The sequence below is a fragment of the Eublepharis macularius genome, chromosome 11, assembly GCF_028583425.1.
Source record: "Eublepharis macularius isolate TG4126 chromosome 11, MPM_Emac_v1.0, whole genome shotgun sequence".
In the NCBI taxonomy this organism is placed as follows: domain Eukaryota; kingdom Metazoa; phylum Chordata; class Lepidosauria; order Squamata; family Eublepharidae; genus Eublepharis; species Eublepharis macularius.
This window is the reverse complement of record NC_072800.1, coordinates 35,413,349-35,439,245: the sequence shown is the minus strand read 5'-3', so window position 1 is coordinate 35,439,245 and position 25,897 is coordinate 35,413,349. Positions and strand designations below refer to the sequence as shown.

At 40.3% G+C, this 25,897-nt stretch overlaps 2 protein-coding genes across 7 annotated transcripts in view; one reads left to right on the top strand and one right to left on the bottom strand.

Moving 5' to 3' along the window:
• Positions 1-14,495, top strand: part of ATP2C1 (ATPase secretory pathway Ca2+ transporting 1) — an 85,774-nt gene extending 71,279 nt beyond the window's left edge. For all 6 annotated transcript variants that reach the window (XM_054991734.1, XM_054991733.1, XM_054991728.1 and 3 more), the window contains 5 exons: positions 623-739; positions 8,546-8,693; positions 11,316-11,411; positions 11,664-11,805; positions 13,684-14,495. In XM_054991734.1, coding sequence (XP_054847709.1) covers positions 623-739; positions 8,546-8,693; positions 11,316-11,411; positions 11,664-11,805; positions 13,684-13,817 — 637 coding nt within the window. In that variant the 3' untranslated portion in view covers positions 13,818-14,495. The remainder of the gene's footprint in view (positions 1-622; positions 740-8,545; positions 8,694-11,315; positions 11,412-11,663; positions 11,806-13,683) is intronic.
• Positions 13,284-25,840, bottom strand: ASTE1 (asteroid homolog 1). Its single transcript, XM_054991735.1, has 6 exons — positions 25,756-25,840; positions 19,767-21,103; positions 18,365-18,575; positions 17,055-17,250; positions 15,841-16,134; positions 13,284-13,969 (listed from the first exon to the last, which is right to left on the bottom strand). The coding sequence occupies exons 2-5, from the start codon at positions 21,081-21,083 to the stop codon at positions 15,843-15,845; spliced, it is 2,016 nt and encodes a 671-aa protein (XP_054847710.1). The 5' UTR covers positions 21,084-21,103; positions 25,756-25,840; the 3' UTR covers positions 13,284-13,969; positions 15,841-15,842.
• Between the last annotated feature and the right edge of the window lie 57 nt (positions 25,841-25,897).

The window sequence follows — 25,897 nt, the reverse complement described above, 5'->3', positions numbered from 1 at the left end:
GTAGTTCCTGACGTTTCGCCAGCAGCTGTGGCTGGCATCTTCAGAGGTGTAGCACCAAAAGACAGAGATCTCTCAGTGTCACAGTGTGGAAAAGATGTTGGCAGGTCATTTGCTAATGGCCTCCCGCCATTAGCATTCCACACCCTGGGAAACTCTTACAGGATGACTCAGCTCAACTCCACCCCTCCTGAGTAGATACAAATGACCTGCCAACATCTTTTCCACACTGTGACACTGAGAGATCTCTGTCTTTTGGTGCTACACCTCTGAAGATGCCAGCCACAGCTGCTGGCGAAACGTCAGGAACTACAATGCCAAGACCACGGCAATACAGCCCGGAAAACCCACAACAACCATCGTTCTCCGGCCGTGAAAGCCTTCGACAATACAAGATTGGGCTAGCCTGGGCTATCCAGGTCAGGGTGTACAACTACCACCCCAATAACTTGCATGATGTGTTTTAAGCAATTGGATTGTTTCTGCATAAATGCCAAATATGTTTCTTTGCATCTGAAATTTGCAGTATCTTGCCATTGCTTGAAATGATTTTCAGCAACAAACAAACAAAAAATCTACAAAGTTTGTGATGCTGACAGCTGTATAAAACAACTTTTCTCAACAGGAGTATAGCTGCATTGACGTTAATCTCATTGGCTACTTTAATGAACTTTCCTAATCCTCTCAATGCCATGCAGATTTTATGGATCAACATTATCATGGATGGGCCTCCAGCTCAAAGGTAAAAACACTTTAAAGGTTTGATGCAAGGAGTTAGTGCTATTGCTAAGAAAGTACTTGATGATTAGCAATATTAACATATACTTTAAAAAGATGTGCCTATTTGTGTAATTTGATACTTGTTGTTTTCTGTGAGTTGAATGTGTTGTGTGATTCAACTTCTATTGCTCCTCTTTGTACATAAATGAAGGCGTGTAAAAGAAGTGAGGCGCTTATTGTTGCAGCCATTCCTTTTCTTCAAGGTGATTTATCTCACTGGTTGGCCCTGTATGTGAAATCTGTTCTTCTGAATGGGATGTTCACATATAGTTACCTCCCAGCACAGTGCTAGGCTTAAGTTTTTGTGGCAGTTCATTGATCAGAAAATAGCTACATGGCGTTAAAGCTCAGACAAATTGGCCTTGGCACACTGAAGCTGCCTCCCTCCTTAATATTATGTGTCTTTAATTGTATCTTACCAAGACCAAATGAAAAGCAACTGGCTGCAGTTTTACTTGAATGCATGAAACAAAAATAAGGGAAAGGGATAAAGCTGGCAACAGTGGAGGGGGGTAGGTGGGTGAACCCAGGTCTCACATGTCCAACATTGTAAACATTGCATCAGTAGTTCTTCTGATGTGCCCATTGTATACTTTTACTTTATATCAAGTAAAATTTGTCAACATTTTGCAAATTGTGACAGTGGCAAAGTTACCCTGGAAAGGGAGAATGGGAGCTTTAGCCTACACACTTAGATGTTTCCTCAGTGGAGCAGATCACCCCAAACCTCTTCATTGCTTTCAGATTTATCTAGGGAACAATAAAGTGTAGTTGTGGCTTTGGAAAGTGGGACACTTATACTTCCAGAAAACATGTTTGTTAAGCTGAGTTTTTGGAGAAAATGAGTTGAATACTGCTGTATCTGGGATAGCTTTCCATAAATGATAGCAAGATATTGTAAGTAGTTCGTATTCATTTACTACATTGTACAGGCGTCATTACCTGTGTAAAACTGTGCACTGCAAATTTCATTGACCCACTCCCTCCTTCCCCAATAAGATCCCATGATGAAATTTGATAGTTATTTAAAATATTGTCTTTTCTGTGAAAATATTGGTTGTTCCTTGTTCATAAATAGAGGGTTAACAAATTCAACACATTTCAGTGTGGTGTTAATGACACTCAGAGACTGGCTGTATTGAAGATGTCTGTGCTTGTTAGATGTATGTATGTGTCACACAACCAACTTACAGCAACCACAGCAAGGGGCTTTCACAGCAAGTGAGATGCAGAGGTGGTTTGCCATTGCCTTCCTCTGCAGAGTCCTCCTTGGTGGTCCCCCATCCAGCTACTGACCCTGCTTAGCTTACAAGATCTGACGAGATCAGGCTGTACCATGCTACCTTCATTGCCTGTGCTTGTTCTGGGAATTCTTTATTACAAGCAGTCTGCAAGGGAACTTATCTTTCTGAATTCTAGTATGAGGATAACTTGCACTACAAGATTCATGTAAATAATATAGGATAATTTTATGCTGTTTAAGCAAAACTATACTGCTTAAGCTGTGTGAGCAAGTAGTTATTTCTGAATGATTTTTTAACATTAGTTGACTTTAAGCTGCATCAACAAATCCAAACTTTCGGGACTTCCTGTTTGGGATCCATGGAGGTCTAACGCAGCTCCACTTGCAGAGCTGACCGGACTGCCGTTTTAACCGGCCGGCGGGGTGAAAATAGCCCGCGGCCGACTGCTCTCAGGCGGGGAGCAGGCAAAGAACGCTCAAGACCCTAGGGTGAGCTAGATCTCGGACGAGGGGGGGGCTCTACACAACGGGTCCCCTCCCGATCCTTGAGGTCCCACCTTGCGATGGGTCGGCTATAATCTCTGCGGCAGTTTTGGGGCCAATTCGGCTGGCATAAGACCTACATACCCAAGCTTCGATTGGGGGAAGAAGCTGAGAGGAGAACTTAAAATCGAAACAGCGATTACAACCCGAGAAAAGTGAAGAGAAGGTAAAGATCATTATCTTCTGAGACGGGACAGATTGATAAAAACAGAGAGGAAAAAAAGTAGATTTTTAAACTGCAACAGACTAGTGAAAAGGAGGGGAAGACTCGGCAGGAATTGAATTTAAAAAGAGACTAAGTTTAAAGAAGTTATTAAAGAAATGGGACTATTGTTTTGAATACCTGTGGCTTTGGAGCTGTGAGAAAAAGACACCATCGCGAGATCTGCTGTGGGAAGACGGGAGACAGGAAGTGCGTAATAACAATAGAGTGGCTGGAGAGAAGCGGCCCTTGCTGGAGGGCAGGAAGTAGGGAATCGCCATTTTTGAAAGGGGAAGGGTCGCGGCTTCAGCGGAAGAGGAAGTAGGCCATCTTGGATTACAAAATCATAGAGAAACCATAGAGAAAAGACGCCCGACATTTTGGACTCTTTAAAATTTAATTTCTATAAGAAGACCGGGACATTTAAAAAAGAAAAACGTTAAATTTTACGCCACGGAGTTAAGGAAGAGAGCGGATTCGTGGGAGCGAGCTAAAGCAAGCCCCACGATGTCAAAAAAAGAGTGGCAATCGGCAATAGAAAACCTGGATAAAAACCTGGACAAAAAACTTTTAGATATGATTAAAGAACTTAAGGACACGAAATTGGAGCTGATAAAAGAGGTTAAAGAGGTTACACAGACAGTAAAATCGGAGCTGTCAGAAGTGAAAAAAGGTATGGAAACAATACGAAGTGAATTACAAGGAACGCAGCAGAGAGTTAAAACAGTAGAAGACGCGATGGAGAATTTAGCAGACACGCAACAAACAGAGATGAGATTGGTGAAGGGGAGAATGTCAGTTGCAGAAACTAAACATATGGAGAAGCAGCTACGTTTTCGTGGCTTGCCAGAAGTGGAAGGAAAGTCAGCGCAAGAACAGATGACTGAGGTGTTGGCTGAGTACCTGGGGAAGGAGGAGGAGGAAGTTGTGGCTATCCTAGATGTGGCATACCGTGTGAATTCGAGAATAGCAACCCAGAGGAAACTACCAAGAGATGTGATTGTGCAGTTTACAACACGAAATATGAAAGAGAGGATTGTGACAAAACAGTTTCAAGATCCATTGGAGATTGATGGCAAGACGATTATTATAATGAAGGAACTGCCCAGATCAGTGTTACTGGACCGGAAAAAATATAAAGTGCTAATTCAGATTTTGAAGGACATGAAAATCAGGTACAGATGGGAGTTACCGGAAGGAGTGTCCTTTGAGTTTGGAGGGGCCAAAAAACGCATCAGATCTGAGCGAGAGATGGAGCGATTTATTAAGGACAATGAAAAAGACTTACCAACAAGATCATGAGTATGGAGTGTAAAGTATTATCTTGGAATGTAAATGGACTAAACTCACCGAATAAGAGGAAAAATACTTTTCACTGGCTACTAAAACAAAAATGTGACATTGTTTGTTTGCAAGAGACCCATATCAGAAAGCAGGATGTAAAATATTTAAAATCTGGAAAACTGGGCAAAGAATTTGTAGCGGCCTCCAACAAGAAAAAAAGAGGAGTGGTGTTGTACATAAAAGAGGAGCTACAGCCAAAATTTGTTATGAGAGATGTGGAAGCTAGATTTGTAGCAGTGGAATGTATTTGGAATTTAAAGAGAGTGTTGGTAGTCGGACTTTATGCACCTAACGGTGCAAAAGAAAGCTTCTTTGAGGATTTAAGGAAGCATTTAGACGATCTTGCATATGACCAGATAATTCTTGCTGGAGACTTCAATGGAGTGACAGACTTGGAACTAGACAAAAAGACTACAACGGCACAAAAGAAAAGAGGACTATTACCAAAGCTTTTTTTTGAGTTGATTCAACAAGAGACTCTTGAAGATGTATGGAGGAGAGAATATCCTAAAAGCAGACAGTTTACTTTTTATTCTGCAAGGCATTCTACATTATCAAGAATTGATATGATCTGGGCCTCAAAAGACTTAGCATTATGGACTAAGGAGGTAGAAATAATGCCTATGGTAGGCTCAGATCACAACCCAATTATGTGGAAATTTGGAAAAAAGAGAAAAAGGAAAGCATGGAGAATAAATGAGGACTTGTTACAGGAAAGAGAGAATATGGAAATATTGAGAAGAGAGACAAAGTTTTTTATACAATACAACGTGAATAAAGAAGTACCAACCAATAAAGTTTGGGATGCTTACAAGGCGGTTGTAAGGGGCATACTAATGGACTTAAATGGTAGAGCAAGAAAGAAGAAAGAGGAGAAAAGACAAGAGATTGAGGAGAAAATAAAAGCCAAAGAAATACAGCTAAAAAAGAGACCAAGGAAAAAGAAGGTATACCAGGAAATTAAAATACTTCAAGAACAGCTAACAGCAATGAGCAATAAAGAATTGGAGTGGAATTTCAAAAGACTGAATCAAAAAGCGTTTGAGGGTGCTAATAAACCTGGGAAGTACCTGGCATGGCAATTGAAGAAGAAAAGGGAAAAGAAGATAATAAATAAAATTTGCGAAGATAACAAAACGTATTTGGAGCAGGCTACCATTAGTAGAGCCTTTTATAAATTTTACGCTAAGCTGTATAATAAAAAAGAAGTAAACAAAGAATCAATAGCGTCATATTTGGAGAAAACCAAACTTCCAGAAATCTCGGAAGCTTGGAGAAATAAGTTGAATAGTGAAGTAACTGACGAGGAAATAAGTAAGGCAATACAATCTGCAAATCTAGGAAAGGCGCCAGGGCCAGATGGACTTACGGCTAAATTCTATAAGACAATGGCTAATGAACTGGCACCATTCCTAAAAGAGGTGATGAATGGGGTTTTAAGGGATCAAAGGATTCCAGAAACTTGGAGTGAAGCGAATATATCATTGATCCCAAAAGAGGGCCAAGACCTGACTAATGTGAAAAATTATAGACCTATATCGCTACTCAACAATGACTATAAAATTTTTGCGAAGATATTGGCGGAGAGATTGAAGGGGTGGCTCTCGGAAGTCATAGAGGAGGAACAAGCAGGCTTTTTGCCAGACAGACAAATAAGAGACAACTTAAGGACAGTGATCAATGCTATTGAATATTATGACAAGCGTTGTGACAAAGAGGTTGGTTTCTTCTTTGTAGACGCTGAAAAAGCGTTTGACAATTTAAACTGGGACTTTATGTTTGCCACTATGGAAAAGCTACAATTGGGAGAAAGATTCATCAGAGCAATTAAGGAAATTTATAGAGACCAGACTGCAGCAATCGTGGTGAATGATGAATTGACCAAGAAATTGACGATAAGTAAAGGAACAAGACAAGGTTGCCCGTTATCTCCATTGTTGTTCATTTTAGTATTGGAGATTCTGATGATACAAATACGTCAAGATGATGAAATTCGTGGAATAAAAATAAAGGACTATTCATACAAGGTCAGAGCATTTGCGGATGACATAATGTTAATTGTAGAGGACCCATTGGAGAACATGCCAAGAGTGATAGATAAGATCAAGGAGTTTGGAGACTTGGCAGGTTTCTTCATTAACAAAAAGAAGTCAAAGATATTATGCAAAAATATGACTAAGCAGAAACAACAATTGTTAATGGAAACAACGGATTGTGAAGTAACAAGTAAAGTGAAATATTTGGGAGTCGAATTAACTGCAAAGAACATAGATCTATTCAAAAACAATTATGAAAAACTATGGACTCAGATAGAGAGAGATTTGATTAAATGGAATAGATTGAATTTGTCATGGTTGGGCAGGATTGCAGCAGTTAAGATGAATGTGTTACCAAGAGTAATGTTTTTGCTACAGACAATACCAATCATCAGAGACTCCAAACAATTTGAAAAATGGCAGAGGAAAATATCAGATTTTGTTTGGGCAGGCAAGAAGCCTCGAGTGAAAGTGAAAGTTTTACAAGATGCAAAGGAAAGAGGCGGAATGCAACTGCCCAATCTGAGACTTTATCATGATGCAATCTGCCTAGTTTGGTTGAAAGAATGGATGACATTAAAGAACAAGAAACTATTAGCCCTAGAGGGATATAAAAAAATATTTGGATGGCACGCATATTTATGGCATGACAAAGTAAAGGTCAACTCGATGTTCCTGCATCACTTTGTTCGGAGAAGTCTATACATAATCTGGAAGAAGTACAGAATTTATCTACAAGAAGGAACCCCTTTGTGGGTGGTTCCATATGAGGTGATAGACCCGAGAGCTGTTGATAATGAACAACAATGTTTAACGTATAAAGAAATAACTAAAACTGAAGCATCCAAACTTAGAATAAAGACACAAGAGGAACTATCACCTAACTACGATTGGTTCCAGTATAGACAGATCAGAGACTTATATAATTCGGACTCTGTAAAGGGAGGTATACGAATAGAGAATTCGGAACTAGAGCAGACCCTTCTTAAAGAAGATAAGAAAAGAATATCCAAGGTATACCAAGTACTGTTGAAGTGGTATACTGAGGATGAGATAGTTAAAACACAAATGGTGAAATGGGCTATAAACTTTAATAAAGAAATAACAATGGAGGCATGGGAATACTTGTGGAAAACTACAATGAAGACAACGACATGTATTAATATCAAAGAGAACATTTACAAAATGATCTATCGTTGGTACATGACACCAAAGAAGATTGCGCTAGGGAATTTGAATACTTCTAATAAATGCTGGAAATGTAAGAAGCATGAGGGCTCCCTCTATCATATGTGGTGGTCGTGTGAGGTAGCCAGGCAGTACTGGGGGGAAATAATAAGAGAAATGAGTGAAATTTTACAATTTCAAATTAATAAGAACCCAGAACTCCTGCTACTGAACTTGGGAATGGAGGGAATTCCAGCCCAACACAGGACGTTGATATTTTATATGACAGCAGCAGCTAGACTTTTGTATGCGCAAAAATGGAAAGTACAAGAAGTGCCAACTATTGAAGATTGGACTTACAAATTGCTGTATATGGCTGAAATGGACAAGATGACAAGAAAACTGAGAGATCTGGACTCAGGGCAGTTCAACACAGACTGGGAGAAGCTGAAACAATACCTGGAGAAGAAATGGGAGGTGGGAGGAAAACTGTGGCAGTTTGAGAACTACTGAAGTATTGAAGTAGAGGGGGGAGACTTTACCGGGGGGAGAAGAGATAAATGTGAATTAACAAGCAGTCAGATTAATAGATTGACATATATATAGATATATATAGGTTAACAAACAGAACATAGAGAAAATAATTAATTATAAGGACTAAATATAAGGAGCGATTAACTAACAATATTTTCTTTTTTTCTGATAAGTTTTGTACCAAACTGAATGTCTGAAGATATAGATGGGTCAAATTGATTGACTACGTGAGGAGAGATATATAGAACTATTATAAAAAGATAGAATGAGTAATATATATAGAGAATAAGTCAAATTGTTTGATATAAACGAATGTATGATCTATATGGTTTATGATATATAGAAATATCTGAAATTGAAAAATTGGGATAAATTGTTTATCTAAGATGGAAACAAAGACTTACAGTTTGGGCATATAATGTTAAAAATAGTTAAGGATGTACTGCTTAGAATAATGGAGAATATATATTTGTTTTAGATAGAGGAAGCTAATAAAAGTAAGGGAAAGGGGACAAAGGGTTGGAAAGCTGTTGGAAGTCAACAAAAAGGGGGGGGGGGAAAGGGAGGGGGTTAGAGATGAAAAAATTGGGGAAAATTGAATGTAAATGTGGAAATAATGGATTCTAACCCAATAAAAAATTTTCAAAAAAAAAAAAAAACAAATCCAAACTTTCAGAAGCTATTTTTCTTAATTTTTAGCCTTGGAGTTGAGCCTGTTGATAAAGATGTTATCCGAAAACCTCCACGAAATGTGAAGGACAGCATTTTGACCAAAAATCTGATTGTTAAAATACTAGTTTCATCTATAATTATTGTATGTGGAACATTATTTGTCTTCTGGAGGGAGGTAAGACACAGATGTATCTTTTTAAAAAGCACATTGTTCTGCTAGCTGTATTGCTTTTATGCCAGTAGCAGCACTTGTCAAAGTGTGAAGACTGATTAACATGCAAACTAATTCTGTATGCCAAAGGGCTTCAGACTCAGGATTCTGTAATCCATTCCCCTTCCCCATTTCTTCTGTATGATAGTCTGCTTTGGAAAGACAATTTCAGCGATCCTTATGGTAAATGACATGATGTCTGTTCAAATAAAAAAGTTTGGATCTTACTGTTCAAACTCACAGGACCATCTAACAGTTTTTTGAATACCTGTTTAAATTGATAATTGTTATATCCAGTTGACCATGACAAATTTGATCTTACTGAGGAGTTTTTTAAAAAGTAAAACTAGAGAATACTAGACGTTTTGTGAGAGACTTCAGTGTACTAATTTTTTTCCCTGTGTGATTAGCAACATTATGACTGTGCTGGCAGTTAGTAAAGAAGCGCTCTCACACTGAAACCTGAATTTACAGCACTACTTGTAACATCCTTCAGAAATCTGGTTATAACAGTTGTTATGAAGTAATATATGGCTCCAAAGCAAGCTGTGTAACCTGCAACACTTGTTCAGAAGTCAGAGAAGACTGCTGAAACATGCTTCTATAACTCTTTAAAACTCTAAAATGGAAAGCAGATTATATATTCTGAACTTTTTATATCTTGTTAGCAATATCATTGTATGATTTGACCATTTGGTTTAGCTCCACTTGCTGCCATACTTTGAAGGGATGGAGGCTCTCCCCATCTTCAGTTGTCATTTGTTACTTTTCTTGTACTTTTTAGCATTGCTTGTTAAATATGTATCCTTCCTGACCTTCCTCCAAGGAGTATCTAGCCTCAAGTCCTCAGGTAGTTTAGGCTGAAGTAGTGACTTCTGAAGTTCACAAGTGCATGAAGATTTAGACCTGTTTTCAGTATCCAAACCAACACTCAACCACACTAACTTCAGTATTTTTATACCTTATTTATTTGAAACATTAGGATTCATTAAGACTTCCGTGTGACACACTGTGAAGCATAAGCTCCCAGGCTGAGCTGTCATTAGAAGTTCTGCCCAGTTCCACGCCACTCATCTTCCTGTTGGCTCTCCCAAATAAAATGTAATACAGCACATTAATAGCTAGAATGGTAATTGAGTAGTAGTACTAGATAGCCAATTTTAGTATATTCTCTGTTGTGCCCATTTTTCAGTCACCAGCTATGGCCTGTCCCAGTTGAAGCATCTTAGTCAGAGCTAACTCTTAACAAATTGTTTCCTTGGGGTGATATGGTAATCAGTTGTAGCTTGTATGAATAGGGTACAAGTTGCCTTTTATGTAACAAAAAATTTGAGGACATATTTACTTGACAAAACATTGCAGTTTATGTACTGTTGCTTTCTCTTGAGGAATCCAGAGAATTGTAATTCTTTGATGGGACTAAGAATTTCTAACCATCCTTGTCAAATTCAGTTCAAAGAGATCTTTTAAGTGGCTATGACAGCAAAATTGGTTTGTCATTAGGTATGCCTTAAGACTCCATGTCTACAAACTAAGGGGTCTGGGCATTAGTTTGAGACTCTTCAGTCTCTGGGTTCATCTCTGAGGCTATAGGCACACATTCAGTCAGTAACTCCTGATACCAGAAGGTTAAATATATATAGCTTTGTTAAATAATTCAGATTACAAGGCATGTATGCTGAGCAGGAACCACTCTAATTAAGCACAAAAAATAGGCAAAGGAAAATAATAAACACTTTTCTATGCTGGCGAGGACTATCTAACTAGATATTAAAAGCTTGCTGACTTGCATCTGTGATGTAGCTCTCAGGCTTGTTGCTCTTACAGGCTTAGAAAAGGAAGTTCATTCCATGCCAAGCAGTTCTGGTCATCTTGGAATCTGACATGGAGGAAAGAACCTCTCTCACATACTAGTAGAATAATCTGAACAGAGAGGATCCCCAATGCTGTGAGCAACCATTTTTCAAAGCCTGTTGACCAATCAGGGCACACTTGCTAATTGGAAGTGCTCGCATGAGAAATTAGGGAGGCTGATTCCTCCTGCTGCCCAAGGACATTTTTCTTTGGAACAGACAGACACCAAGTGCAACTAATTAGAAAGACACACATTCTTTTCCCAGGCCAGGCCAAATTTGCCTGTGGTAATTTATAATCTTGAACCACAGTGATGAAGCCAGGTTACCTATAGAGTTTTAATGGCTCATCTTGACAAGACTTTGAAGGAACTCGAGTATTTGAGTGAATCTGAGCTGATGTGCTGTTCATAGCTCGACCATGCAGCTTGTCTAGAGTCTAAAGATACACTAAGAAGTGGAAGTCAGTAAGTTTGCTTGTATTTTTAAAATTAAATGTAGATATGCTGTGAGTTAAGCAGGAAATAACTTCAGAATTCTAGATATCAAGTCTGTACAGAATGAGATTCCCAAATGGAGCATCAGATTGGAATTTTTCTGTGTCTTCAACAGTTAGAGGACTGTTGAATTTACATTATTGCGGTTTTAGACGTTGTATAAAAAATTAGTTTGAATTGAAATGCTTTAATGTAGACCTGCAGAGAATACATTAAAACTCTCTTTCTTCTGGCAGTTGCGAGATAATGTCATAACACCTCGGGATACAACAATGACCTTCACTTGCTTTGTATTTTTTGATATGTTTAATGCTTTGAGTTCAAGATCTCAGGTACGTGACCACCATGTTAAAGGTATGATTTGAACATTACTAAATTACTAAAATTTAGTAAACTATTCAAGTAATTCAGCATCAAATTATCTTACATATCTTATAATTATAATAATCATGATTGATAAAGGTATTCTTTAGTATTCAAAAATCTATCATTTGAGCTCTAACAGACCAGATAATTTCAAAAATAGTATTGTTAATATACATGGCAAATGAAAAAGGTATAATCTAATTGTTCTTAATTTGCAGACTAAATCTGTGTTTGAGATTGGACTTTGCAGCAACAAAATGTTCTGTTACGCTGTCCTTGGATCTATAATGGGACAGCTCCTGGTAATCTACTTCCCACCTCTTCAGAAGGTTTTTCAGACAGAGAGTCTAAGTATACTAGGTAAGGACAATCTTTGTTCAGCTTCAGACATGGATAGAAAGAAGGTTCACGTTTTGTTTTGATGGTGAATATTAAAGCATTTCACAAATAGAATTGTTTAATCAAAACATGAGTGCTATATAGTCTTGTTTTTATCTACTTTGTAATAGTTTGGGGGAGGGTTGCCCATTGCAGAATTGCTTCATATATGTTTTTCCTACTCACAAGCCCTCTTAATTTTAGGTGGGCAGCCATGTTGGTCTGCAGTAGAACAGCAAGATTCAGGTCCAGTAGCAACTTCAAAGCCAACAATACCTTCTTTGTAACATCCTTCCCACCTTCCGACTGGTATCTAAAGGCTCAGGGTCTCCCTTTTTCCTTGTATCTGATGAAGGGAGCTTTGACTTTAGAAAGCTTATATCCTGAAAAATTCTTTGATCTTTAAAGAGTTGCTGGACTTGAATCTTATGCCTGTTTGCTTCTTGATTCCCCCAGGGACATTATTTCTGTACAATTTCAGTCCACTTAACTGGTTATCCTAGAGATGATAGTTCAGAAGTGTCCCATTTAATTTAACAGACTTCACTAGTGAGAATGCTTAGCACTGGATTGCAGTCTTAAACTTAGGCTACAGTGAGATGTCAGACATGAACACAGCTTATTACTATACTCATTTGAATCTTTCCTTTCACTTCACTCTATTGCACAAAGCTTAATTGAACACTTCCTGGTTTGATGGTGCTCCAATTCACACTGACATCCAAACACTGGTGTCATGAAAATGTATGGTGTGGCTAAATGGTGTTAAATTTAATCTTGTCATGACATTTGAATGCAACCCTATTCTTGCTGAACAAGCTAGTTTGTTTAGTTGAGGTTTTGTTTTTGAGAACTCAGTTTGGAACTGCCAGTTCAAATTCCTCAGGATGGAATGCTCAGTTCATTGTAAAGAAAAACACATCAATATCAAAAAATTGTGGCCAGTTGGGATCATATTTTCATCTATGGTGGGAATGTCAGGAAGTAGCAAATTTTTGGTCAAAGGTTAGGAATCAAATAGTGGAGTGGACAGGAGTGGATATTCCTCCTAGTCCCGAATTTTTGCTTTTGGATCACTGGCCAGATATTTCAGTGCAAAAATGCAAGAGAAGTTTTATCTCTTTGTTGGTAGCTGCAGCCAGGCAGACTATTGCTTCTTGTTGGAAAGACTCTGCAAAACTTACACTTGAAATATGGTATGATAGGATTTGGGAAAGTTATATTATGTCTCAAATTACTCAAAATAGTTTTTTTATGGGAGATGCTGTACTTCCTAAATTTAACCATATGCAGACTTATTGGGATCCAGTTATTGCTTATTTTAGAACCAATAACGTTATACAGAATCGTTCTGATTACAAGATATGGATGGCCACTTAAATAAGTTTATCCTATCCCCTATAAATATTGGATTTTGAAAATTGTATATGTTGGTATTAGATAAGGACTTATATCGAAACTAAAAGAAAAGGTTATTTATTTTGGAAGCAGTTGAGATTCTCAGCATTAGAAAGTTGTAAAACAGTTTCTGTTACCCATACAAAATTTAGTACAGTGATCCAGTTTAATGGGTCCATTTAAAGTAGAACACTTGATAGCTGGAAAAGACAAACTTGGTAAAGAATGAAACTCTGTCAATATTTCACAAATAAATGGGGAATAATTTAAACACATAGCTTTGGAGTCCTTTTCTTCTGGTGGTTCTATTTTTCAGATTTTATATTGTATACAAGATATCATACTTTGTGGAGTTTGGTAAACCGTAGGGCTGAATTGTTTTACTTGATTGCTGTGTGATTTTAGCAGCAGAATCAGTGCTGCTAGCAAGTGGTAAACTTCGTCATATTACTCTTTTTCTAGACTTGCTGTTTCTTCTGGTTCTCACCTCCTCGGTATGTATCGTATCAGAGATTATAAAGAAGGTTGAAAGAAGCAGGGAGAAGCCCCTGAAACACGTCAGTTCTTCGTCTGTATCATCTTTCCTTGATGTATGATGCACATTGCATTCTTTGTTTGCAAAACTAGAAACTGCTGTCTATGTAGGAGGAAGTGACATGATAAAGGGCTTTTGACAAGTCCTCCTGTTTCACTGACTGAAGATGAACATTGGTAATTTTAAAGACTGTTGACTTCTATATGCTTCCAGCTGAGGGAGTAACAAAACAAAATTATGCAACTTTGGTAACTTTTTTTTTTCTTAAACACAAAACTTTACTTTTTAGATTGAATGGAACTTTGTATGTGAGAGACTACTTTAAAAAAAGAAACAAATGTCAAAAGCCTAAGACCCACTTTTTGCTCTTAAAGAGATATACGTGTACAGACACATGTATTAGATACTAGTTTTATTTTAAAAAAGAAACTTTATGGTGGTGGTGGGACTTTGCTTCTAAAATTTTGAGGCATTCCGTCTGGTCTAGGAAAAGTTACAAGAGTGCCATATTTCAGCTCCTGTATTTATTTTACATTATCCTGCAATGTGTTCCTTGTGCTTTTTTTGGATATCTTACGTTCTTTGCACAGATGTGACCACTGTCAGATCACTGTCTTTTCTTTCTTTTTGTGATTGAAAAGCCTATATAGTAATTTTGAAGTAAATGTCTGCTTTTCTTAAAATAAGTGCAGAAGTGTAATTTGATATTTTGAATGAATTTGGATCACAAATCAGAAAATGATTTCTTTTTTTCTGACTTCCATAATGGCGTCACTAGGACAGAGCAGGCTATACTTCATTTTGTTCTTTTCCTCATCACATACTTAATAGTGACCTTTTTATTCTACAGCCACATCCCATATTATTGGCTGCAAGCCAAAGCCAGGCTTTGTGTTGATTTGTATTCGGCAGTCTGAACCCCAAATATGTCAATCACACCTCAAGAGTAATTGAACCTCTGCAGTGGCAAGCTCCTCAGTCTATCATATTTGCAGGTCCTCTTTTTAATAAGCAACTGAAAAGACCAGAGTTTAGTATTTTTGATTTCACTTTTGATTCTCTTACAGTTCCCTGCTAACTGGTTTCTATTATGGTTTTCCTGTATCTTATTATTCTGCAGTGTACTGAGTGCCATCTGAGGGAGGGAGGGACTATTTAAGGCTGCTGGAGCATGTTCATAAACCCCAGCAACCTCAAATTCAATCTGTTTTGGGGGCTGCTGATGCATATTTAGGTGGTATATTCAAACCCAGTGAAATGTTGATAACCCTCCCATAAATCTGTTGCAAGAGACAAAGTGATTGCCTTCTATATGCAATAATATTGAAAGGAATTTTTTAAAATGTAGTTTTGTGAATTCACGTTCTGACTGGTATGGCAAACAAGACATCTTGCACCTAAGTAAGAAATGTCCCAAACTCTACTTCAGTTTTTCTATAATACATACACTTTATGTATATACACTTAATGGCATACATCTTGCATATTTTGCCCTAGGATATTTGGCAGGGATTGCAGTGAAAGGTTCTGGTAGAAAACAGAAGAGAATTAATCTGTAAGGACAGGTATACAGAAATGTGAAGCTCCTTGTTAGACTAATAGAAGAGATCACTCCCTAAAAAATGAAACCCACTTGCACCTATTGTAGCAAACAATACTTTTTTCAATTTTGCATAAATTAGAGAAAGCTATAGTTTTCTTCAGAAAGAAAAAACAGAATCTCAGAATTCCATGTAAACTGAATCTTTGAAGATGCATGAATCATGTGTATCTCTACTTAATGCATTCCACATAGAGATTTGTGCATTTGCCACAAGTTTATACTAGTATCTTGGGCCACTATGCATAGACCATGTAGGCAGGATGTTATCTTAATCATTGAAAATACTCTCTGCTACTTTCTCACAAGTAGCTTTTTTATTTTGGGCTAGCCAAAACCAAACCTAAGAGCAGGCAAAGCAAATTAGACAGAGCGCTGGATTTTTGTGTAGTTCTGAAGCCCTACTTTTCAATGAGACTTCTTCAGTAGCACTGAAAATAATACATTAACTGCAATCTCTTATTTCTAATAAAACATACTGTACCTTTAGTCTTCCTTCATGAATGTTGCAAATCTGTTGTTAATACTGCATGAAGTCAAAACTTCTACTGTAGCACCTTCTCTCTTATCCAACACTTGCTTAGCAGCTTGTTTCTTTTTCTTATGGGACTTGGGCTTCTTTTTCTGGAAGAATTCTGCAGGTATTACACATCTCACCACACGTACCATGTTGCAATAAAGCTGATTCATCTTTGGAGATGCACTGAGGAGATTCTCTGGCGTGGATGCTGATTTAAGCTCATGGTAGAGTCTATGCACGAGGGTCCCATTGTAAAGCCTGCCAAAAACGGGTAGGAAAAGTTCAGGGTTTTCTTCCTTACTGGCCTTATTTACAACTTTAGTACCTGAAGGTGGTATTTGTGGAATAAAATCTTGAGACTTGCTTCAGGCTAGGCTCAAAGCCCCATGCCACCGTGAAGCTCACTGGGTGACTTTGGGCCAATCACTTTCTCAGCCTAACCTGCATTTTCTAAAGATATGTATAACAGATCAGTAACTAGTAGAATGAGGGAAATGCTGCAATTTATATTTTAGTCAGGTTGGTGTTTTGGCTAGTCCACTTTTTTGTTTGGGACTATACAGTCCACTATAGTTTCACAATCTGGCCATTATCCTACCTGGACTGTATTTTTTAATGCCAGCAACGGATACAAAGCTATCCCTCTGGCTGCATAAGGGCTTGCTTTATAAGTGTTCTTTAGGCCTCTCAGCTGAGCCCTGTGGTGCAGAGTAGTAAGCTGCAGTACTGCACCAAATTCAAAAGACTCTAGATGGTGTAGGACATTCAGTGCAAACCAATGAAAACAGATGGAGGATCTCAAACTGAGAGCCAGTTTGGTGTAATGGTTAAGAGCATGGGACTCTAATCTAGAGAACTGGGTTTGATTCCCCACTCCTCCACTTGAAGCCAGCTGGGTGCCCTTGGGTCAGTCACAGCTCTTCCAGAGCTTTCTCTGCCCCACCCACCTCACAAGATGATGGTTGTGAGGATAATAACAACATACTTTGTAAACTGCTTTGAGTGAGTGTTGTCCTGAAGAGTGGCATATAAACTGAATGTTATTATTAAAAGTATCTAATACATAGGCTAGATATGCTTCTTGAATGGGAGTCTGTGTGCCTGTCTTAATTCTGTATGCATGTTTACTCAGAAATCAGTCTGAGTGTACACTGGCTTACAGTCTGGGGCAAACTTACCCTGTAAGATCTGGTTCAGGGAGAGGCGTGGACAGCAGCTGATTGAGATACAACGCCATTTGGAGGCAGCACTGCCACTGGCAGAAAATGTGTGCAGTGTCTAATTCCAACACTTCCTTTTGTGATTTCCTGTCCTTCCATTTCAGGAACTGGTCATACACTATTTTATTGACTTCAGCATGAAGAGCTTCAGGTTCTAGATAAGAATGAAAAAAGGAAAACTTTCTGAATGGTTAAGCAAATATGTCAAAGTGTTAAATCTGTGGGATACATCTTTCAAATACTAGCTTCTATCAGCTAAGCTGTGCTTTAAATACAGAACTGATTGGCATGCTCTTAAACATGGAGTGCATGGATGCCTGAAAAGATGTTGACTATTCCTTAGGGAAATCTAAGATGCAATGAGGCCTGTCTGAATCCTTGTCCTTCATGCATTTCACTGAGATGTAGCTGTGTACAGTTTACCTAGCTTCATAGTCCAGGCCTCTAAAAGAACCCATGCTGTACAGCCCCCTTCTGCTATCAAATCAGTTTCCTTTTAAACAAAAATGAAAACAAGAAAATTAGAAGTGCAAACTTGGAGAGCATATTTTTACGAATGTTGCCAATTAGGCACAGAAAGTAGGAACATCATATATTTCTTAGTTAACTTCACTGCTGGCGCCAGAGTTTCTGGCGCCTGCGGCCACATACGCACACGCGCAGAGTGCGCGCGCTACAGACTGCATGATGACGTTCATCTGCGATGACGTCGTCATGCAGCGCAGGATGGCTGGGGCGGCGCGTGGAGGCTGCTCTGTGCTCCGCACGCCGCCCCAGCAGCAGCTTGCGGCTTCTGTGCCCGGCTGGGGCGTGTGGGGGCGGAGGAGCGTGCAGTGGAGCTGGCGTGGCTGGCTGCAGCTGCTGCTGCAGCCAGCCGGCCCCGTGCTGCTGCCGCCACACACCCCAGCCGGGCTCGCAGCTTCTGCGCCCAGCTGGGGTGTGTGGCGGCGGTGGCGGCACCGGGCTGGCTGGTTGCAGCAGCAGCCCAGTCATGCAAGCTCCGCTGCGTGCTCCTCCGCCCCCTCCAATGCCCTTGCGCCCTGAGGCCACTGCCTACCTGGCCACAAAGGGCGCACCGGGCCTGGTTAACTTGCAAAGTATTCTGTGGATGCCTGTTGTGCCAAATCAATAGCTTCAAAACAGAGTAGTCATCAGTTGAAATGAAAAATTCATAGTTCGTGTAAACTTGAGCAAGGAAAGGAACTTTCAAGTCCAAACAGAGTATTTTTAAGCGTTCAAAATTGCTTTTAAGGGCTCTGAAGGCCTACCCTGGCTCTCTATTATTTTGTGTAATTCACCGAATACTATTCCAAGTAGTAAAGCCTTCATGTGTTGTAATTTCACTTTGGGTGCTGAGTACCGTATCCAGAAACAGGTCACAGCCATCGGGAGCTGCAGCAGACCAGGAACTGTCTCAAGGTCACTGGCTGTCACTTGCAAGGTCTCCAACAAAAGTAGCAGACGTTCTGCTAAGGGGACCTGTGAAAAAATGTAGGAAAGTTTTAGAAGAAGGCTTGGTGCCAATAGAATTTTTAAATTAGGTTGAGCCTGAAATCAGATCAAGCTTTTTCCAGTGAGTCTGCCTAGAGTTGTTTGCACAAAGTACATTTTAACCTGTAACCATTTTTGCTTGCTGCCACTTTATGAAAAGAGAACTGAACTGTTTTAATAAAATACGATAATTACCTCAAAGGGCTACTTACTAAAGATATAGATAGATAGATAGATAGATAGATAGATAGATAGATAGATAGATAGATAGATAGATAGATAGATAGATAGATAGATAGATCGATCGATCGATCGATCTCCAACGGCAACCAGTTCTCAAAGTTGCCACTATAGAGCAACAGTTGTAGAGGGAATGTCCAAGAAACTTCTCTTTTGGTGGGGTTTTCTCCATTTTAATGTAAAATTTTAAAGACTGTGTTCATTGTTTAGAACCTATGGCTACAGCAGGTTTTACATGAACACATGAAGCTGCCTTATACTGAATCAGACCATTGGCCCCGGCCCATCAAGGTCACTACTCTCTACTCAGACTAGCAGTGGCTCTCCAGGGTTTCGGATAGAGGTCTTTCGCATCACTTACTGCCAGATCCTTTTAAATGGAGATGCAGGGGATTGATCCTGGGCCTTCTGCATGCAAAGCAGATGCTCTGCCACTGAACCACAGCCCCTCCCCTACAGTGCCTAAATAAGCACATTCACTTGAATGCATACCTCAGGTGTTTGCAGATCTCCCTACAGCCATGCACCTGAGCAACAGGCACCCTGAGCAGCCAGTGACTGAAAACACACTGCTCTGAACAAGTGGAAAGGAGAACCTTCCAGTCCCAATTTTGCACAATGCTATAAGAGGTAAACCAAATGCTGCACTTTCTAAGCATTATGCAAATGTGCCTGTTTTACATAATTTATGCTGGCAGTCAAAGTTTGGACCAATAACTGTAGAGGTAATTGCAGCACTGCCCTCTGATGACTAGAAAACTTACTCAGCAGCCCCTGAGATGTTACCAGCAACTGCCCAAACATATCTCTGCAGCAGTGGGGGCTAGATATTTTTAAGGAAATGTGGTATTTTCAAGCATCCACATTTTTATGCTTCTGCAGAATTGCACACAACCTAGCCAATAAACTTTAATTATACATGTCACCTTGAACCTTTACCTCATTTAATGTAGTCGGAGAATATTGGTCACTACAAAAATTTCCTGGCAATGCTGCTACTTGAACAAATGATTTCCCGAGTGCTTTCTGGAATCTGTCAAATTCACAGAGGAGGGGTGTGGGTGAAGTGGAGTGCTTCCTTACAGAGGTGTGGCCTGAACCCTCTGAAGCATTCAGAAGTAGCCGATAAATAACTTGTCGAATGGGCAGAGCTGTAACATGACTGCTGGGCCTCTGCATATTCTCTACCTGAACATGGAGAATTGTTCTTCTTAATACCAGGGCATCGCTAATGAATGGTGCAAGAAGGCCCTTAGCCAGAGCACTACATATCCACTGAGGTAATTCTAGTTTCTTGGCTGTCTCTGTTTCATAAAGTCCATTTTGGAAAAAGTCTTCCAGATTAACACTGGATGGTTCATATTCTGCCATAGAAGCGCAGAGCAGCTGTCTTGTTTCCTCTTCCTTGTGCTTTTTAAGATATTTCAGTACATCTTCTATAGCCTCAGCAGGATCAGCAAAACGAGACAGCCAATTTAGAAGCCCTTGAATGCGGCTGTGCTTTCTCCCTTTCTGCCCATAGCCTCCGACAGGAAGTCGTACCTTGCTGAAGAACATTTCCATAGCTGGCAGGTTAATATGATCGTTGCCAATCATTACTGCAAAAAGTGGTAGGAGAGTTTTGTTCATATTGCCGAAATAGTTACAAAATCTCTCTAATGAGAAGCACTTTGCTGGGATGTAGCAGTCTTGTGACTCTTTACGTGTGCAAATATTCTTCCACTGAAAGTAAGTCAGAGGGCAATAGCCTGCTTTTAGGTCAAAAATGCAAAAGTCACTATCAAAAGTCAACACAGGGCAATTCCAATGATTGGCTAATGATACAATTTCTCTGTCTGCTTCTGAAAAACACTGGACAAAAGGTACTTGTAATTTGGTTAAAATCTGTTTAAATACTTCTCTGATGAGCAAAGGCAATACGCTTCCACCACCACCACGAGAGAGGGAATAGGCTGACAGGATCTTTTCTTGAGCTCTTTCCTTTAAGGTTGTAAACTTTTTATCAGATGCATCACTTCCTCCATCTAACACAACATATGGTCTTATGTCACATACAGTCAGTGTTTCAAAAAACTTGTTTGTGATGTCTGTAAAAGAATCATAATCCCCACCATGCCGAAGATCTAGATTTGTATCAAAGTAAAGTCGGTGGTACAGGTTATTTCCATCAATTATTACTTTTGTTTCCCTCAACTGCAGGTCAGTGAAGAATTGCTTGTGTTCCACTACATAGGTCATCATTCCATGGATTCCCATAGCAATGGAGTGAAATGCTCCTGTTAAAACAGGGGAGGGGGAGATTACCCTTCAAGTGCAATGCACAAACAACACAAGCAAAGTGGAAACTGTTAAACTATAAAGCATGTACAAATCTGTTTCAACCTGCCCATAGTAGATACCTGGGTTCAAACAGAGTATTCCCTTTAGTAACCAATTGCAATCAGCTAGATAACAAAACTACAATGTTGAAATCAGCAAAAATAACAGGAATGATGGGTAAACTTTACCCTATCTGATTATGAATAAGGCTCATTAAAACATCTTACTTTGAAGAATATTAGACCTTTGAAACTGTAGTTTTGGATGCATTCTAAATCAAGACACTCCTGCGCTGAAAATATTTGTGCTCATTATAGAGCCTTGAGGTCACTCTTCTCCAAACTTAACAGTGTATGTGCAGACAGAAGGAAGAATTCAGGGCAATATTTGTGCCTCAGCCCTTAATGCTGCTATTAGCATGCACAATCGCATTAAGAAATGAGAAAGGATGACTAACATAGCACATATTACCAGAAGCTCCTGGACATTGCTATACATACTTGTGGCAAATTCCAGGCCTCCATTTTTATATTTTTCACAAGCCCTTCTCACTGTCTACCTTGCTTGTTAAGTTTGGGAAGGAGCTAGCATGGATAGCATATGGCGGGGGAGCCAAAATAAGATGTCAACCTGGACAATGGTACTAGACTACAAAACAAATTTGGGAGAAAGAACCATAAAATCCAGTGTAGAATTTCTACCACATCTCAATTCTGGACAAATATATAGCTTTGAAACATTACAGTCATAGCAACTACACTTACTAGAAAATAGAGAATATCTGCCACCAGAAATACAACTATAATTAAGGGTGTGCAATTGGACATTGCTGACTTTAAAGAGTTGTCCAACTTACCCAGTTGGACAAGCCTTCCTGAATGACAGAGCCTGCCACCTCCCCCTCGTCCTTAATGTTCCTTCACATTCCCTAGGAAACTGCATTTCTCCCAACCAATCTTAGCCCTGGGACCTATCAGGCAGGTTGTCTTGGCCAATAATATAGTCTTTCTTGGAGGGGAGGGAAATTTTAAACTGCAGCTCTCCATGATGTTGGCCATTTTGCATCATATGTGTTGCACTCACAGCTTCTTGTGTCTTGGAAGACATACCCTGCTCGGATTAGATCCTGGCTGACAGATCCTGCCTAGACAATACTTCTAGCCAGGCTGGTCTGATTAATTATTACTACTAGCTAGCCTTTCATCTGACCTTTTCCTCCAAGGGAGGGTTAGTAAGGAGGGGCATATGTGATAACCAAAGGGAAAGTTCAGGAGAGGTATTATTTTTACTGTTTTGGATTCTGTGCCGCTTAATGTTTGTTTTGTTTTGATCTTCTGCCTTTCCCTCTTTCGTGCTTCTGAAGTTTGTTTCTTGTTTTTCACTGTTTTTTCTGGGTTTGTTGGCTTTTGGTTGCTTCAGTTAGTGGATACCTTCTTTCCACCTTTTTGCAGATTAATTAGTGATTTGGGATAACATCACATTTTTAATTGCGTTGTTTGGATAGGTAGGCTCTTTTCTCTGCAGCTCCATCGGCATGGTGAGTGAGTGCCTCATTAGACAGACACTTGGAAGGACTACTTTTACTTAATAGTTACTTTGGTTTAAAAAAGATGCTCTGGAAAACCAGTGGCCATTTTTTTCACTGTGCGGAGAGGATGACTGGAGTGCATCTTATTCAAGGGGCTGTAAAATTGGACCTTTTTGTCCAATTCACTTGGGAAGCATTTAGAAGAGAGGGTTGATTAGGTTCCCTGATATTTTGATACCATTTGGTGAAAAAATCCCTGCTCACGAAAAACTGCCATTTTCCACATGTACAAAACAATGGGCAGACATCCGATCCAATCTTAATGAAAACCGAAACGGAACCTGATGAGTCTATTTCTAAGAATTCTTAAAACCAATACACTTTCCCTTTTAAAAATTACCATATAGAATAAAAATAATTTTCCAGTGCATATGCCTAGATTATAATATGACTTAAGGGCAAAGCCAGTTCCAGGATTTGGAGGGCTTCAGGCAGAAAGTGCCCAGGGTCCCCCTACCTTGCTTTGCCACCTCCTTGTGCTTCCTTTCCTGCCCACCCACCCTCATGCTCCCCCAGTCTGTGTCCTCCACCTGCTTGCAAGTCCTCCCATTACCTGTGCTCACAGCCACTTGCACTGTCAGCTGCCCACCTGACTGCACAGGGCAGCGCGTGCAACTGGAAGTGCCACTTCCATGGCTTCCAGAAACTAAGCAACTACTGTGAACCACCCTTACGCCTTTCCTGGTGACTCTGGGCAATATGTTCAGCTGGGAGCACAGATAGCACTGGCAGAGTATTTGTAAGCAGAGGGGAAAGGGCACATGGGTGGGTAGCATGGGAGGAATGTGGGGAGGGGATCTGTTGCCATGGGCCCTACCAGAAGCTTTGAGACCTGGCAGCTGTCCTAGCTCAGGGTATGCTGATGCCAGCTCTGCCAACAGGCCTTGCTTTCAAGATAACCAATAAAGCAATAAAGAAATGTGTATTTCATGTGTAGAAAAATATCAACCCTCAAGGTTTACAAGGGAAAAAAAGAACAGTTCTGCGTTTACAATCCCTGTGTGTATACTCTGAAGTACTACAGAAAGGTTTCACTAGACAACAAGGTTCTGGAATCATTATCTTAAACATGCTTTTTAAAGAGCTGTCTTCTGAGCTGTTAGGCCAAAAATAAGGAATCTCAGGCCCTTTCTTCCTTCTCAGCTAGTCCCTTGCCATTTGCCCATTCCTCCTGTTAATGCAAACTATTTATTTTTTGGCCACAGCTTAAGGCAGTACTACTGTTTCAGCAGTAAAATGTAGGGCAGTACTTATGTAACACTTCAGTTTGGGCACATGCAATAAAATCATTTTTTTCCAGTGAAGAGGACAGAGGTCTGAAGGCTACCGTACTCACTCAGAACTTCAAAAACATCGTTGAGTCCCCCCTCCACTTTGAGTTCCCCTCCCCTTTATATCAGTGATTTACACAAGCTGTTTCAGATTGATGGTTCCTAACATGAAACTAAATGATAAAATCCCAATCTCAGGTCTTCAGAAATGTGTGTGTGAATTTTCCTTTTGGTGCTACACCTCTGAAGATGCCAGCCACAGCTGCTGGCGAAACGTCAGGAACTACAATGCCAAGACCACGGCAATACAGCCCGGAAAACCCACAACAACCATCAATTTTCCTTTAGTTAGGAGCTCATAAACAGTAAACATTAAGAACTTCAGTATGTTTATTAAAATGTGTGCAATCTGCATTCAGCTATAAATCATATATTCTAGACTCCCTCTTTGTGCTACATAAACCAAGACTGACTATACAATGGGAAAAAAACATAGTAGGATCAAGAAAGCACAAGACGCAGGCCAAACTACAGCACAGAGGCCCACAGGGCCTATTTTCCACACAGTGTGTCTGGCCCAGTACAACTCATCTTTCTTTTCTCCTTCCCTTTTGTTTGCAAGCACAACAGCATCTTATGTTTCAGGGTTTTCTTGGCATTCAAGCTCAAAAATTATTTAGATATTTACCCCTGCTTTTTTCTCCAATAGGAACCCAAAGCGGCTTACAATATCGTTCTCCCCCATTTTACTTTCCTAACAACAACTCTGTGGGCTAGGTCATGCTGAGAGTGACTGACCCAAAGTCACCCAGCAAGCAGAGTGGTGATTTGAACCTGGGTCTCCCAGACCCTAACCCAATAGCCTAACCACTTTGCCCCGCTGGTGCCATAAACAGTATAGATACGTCCATGTATGCAACTTTTCATGTACTTTATTCAGTTAGATGGTAGTTGTTCAGTAACTGTGTTCAGTTACTTTTATCTTGCACTTCCTCCAAGGATTTTGGGGTAGTGTACATGGTTCCTGAGAGTTTTTAGGACTGGCCTAAGGTCACCAAGAAGCTTCCATGGCAGAACGGGGATGCAAACCTGGGTATCCCAGAACCTAGTCTGACATCGTAATAAGACCACCGCAGCTTTGTGGCAATGGTGACAAAGTCACCCTATCGACTCTTCAGAAATGGTTGTGTGAATTGTTCCTGAATTAGTTCTTCCCTCTTCCATCTTATCCTCACAACAGTCCTGTGTGGCACCCGGAAAGACTTCATGGCAAGCAGGGAACTGAACTTGGGTCTCCCCAGTCCTACTCCAACCCACTGGCTTTCCTTTGCGGAGGCGGTGCCTTGACGGGGGAAACCGCGCCTGCTGAATCGCCGCTGCCCCTCATGCAGCCGCCAATGGGTGTGATTCTGAACAAATCTTAAGCCATTTTGCCTGCAGTTTGAGAAGCAGAGCCCTGCCGCCAAGAGTTCGTTCCTCCTGCTCGGTTTGCCACCGTTTCTCCCTGACAGAGCTCCTACGCCTTGCACAGCTACGCTGCAGGACAGAAGCCTTTTCTGACGGGGGGCAGCTGGGACCAAGCGCAGTCCCGCGGCTCTCTCATTCCCTCCGGCCCAGTTCATGGCTTCTGGGCAGCGCGGCCTCTAGCCTCAGCCTGTAAAGCCTCAGAAGCGAGCGAGGCCACACCATCGTCCGTTTGCCTTGAGGGACAGGAGGGGAGGCGGACGCTCACTCGGGCGGCGCGACGTACCTGCGCGGGAGAGCGCTCGTAATATTCCCCTCTTAATGGACGACTGGAACAAGCCGCCCGCTGCAGGACAGAAAGAAGGGGCGGAACCATTCCAGCTACGTGGGGGCCTCCCCTCACGCCTTTCCCCTTGCCTTCTAGCTCC

Excerpts from the sequence above, each read along its gene's own strand:
- ASTE1 (XM_054991735.1), bottom strand. The coding sequence starts at position 21,083 with ATGGGAATCCATGGAATGATGACCTATGTAGTGGAACACAAGCAATTC. Across the intron at positions 18,576-19,766 it reads CTCCGACTACATTAAATGAG|GTCCCCTTAGCAGAACGTCT; the intron begins GTAAAGGTTCAA and ends ATTTTTTCACAG. Across the intron at positions 16,135-17,054 it reads CCTGAACCAGATCTTACAGG|GCTTTACAATGGGACCCTCG; the intron begins GTAAGTTTGCCC and ends CGTTTTTGGCAG.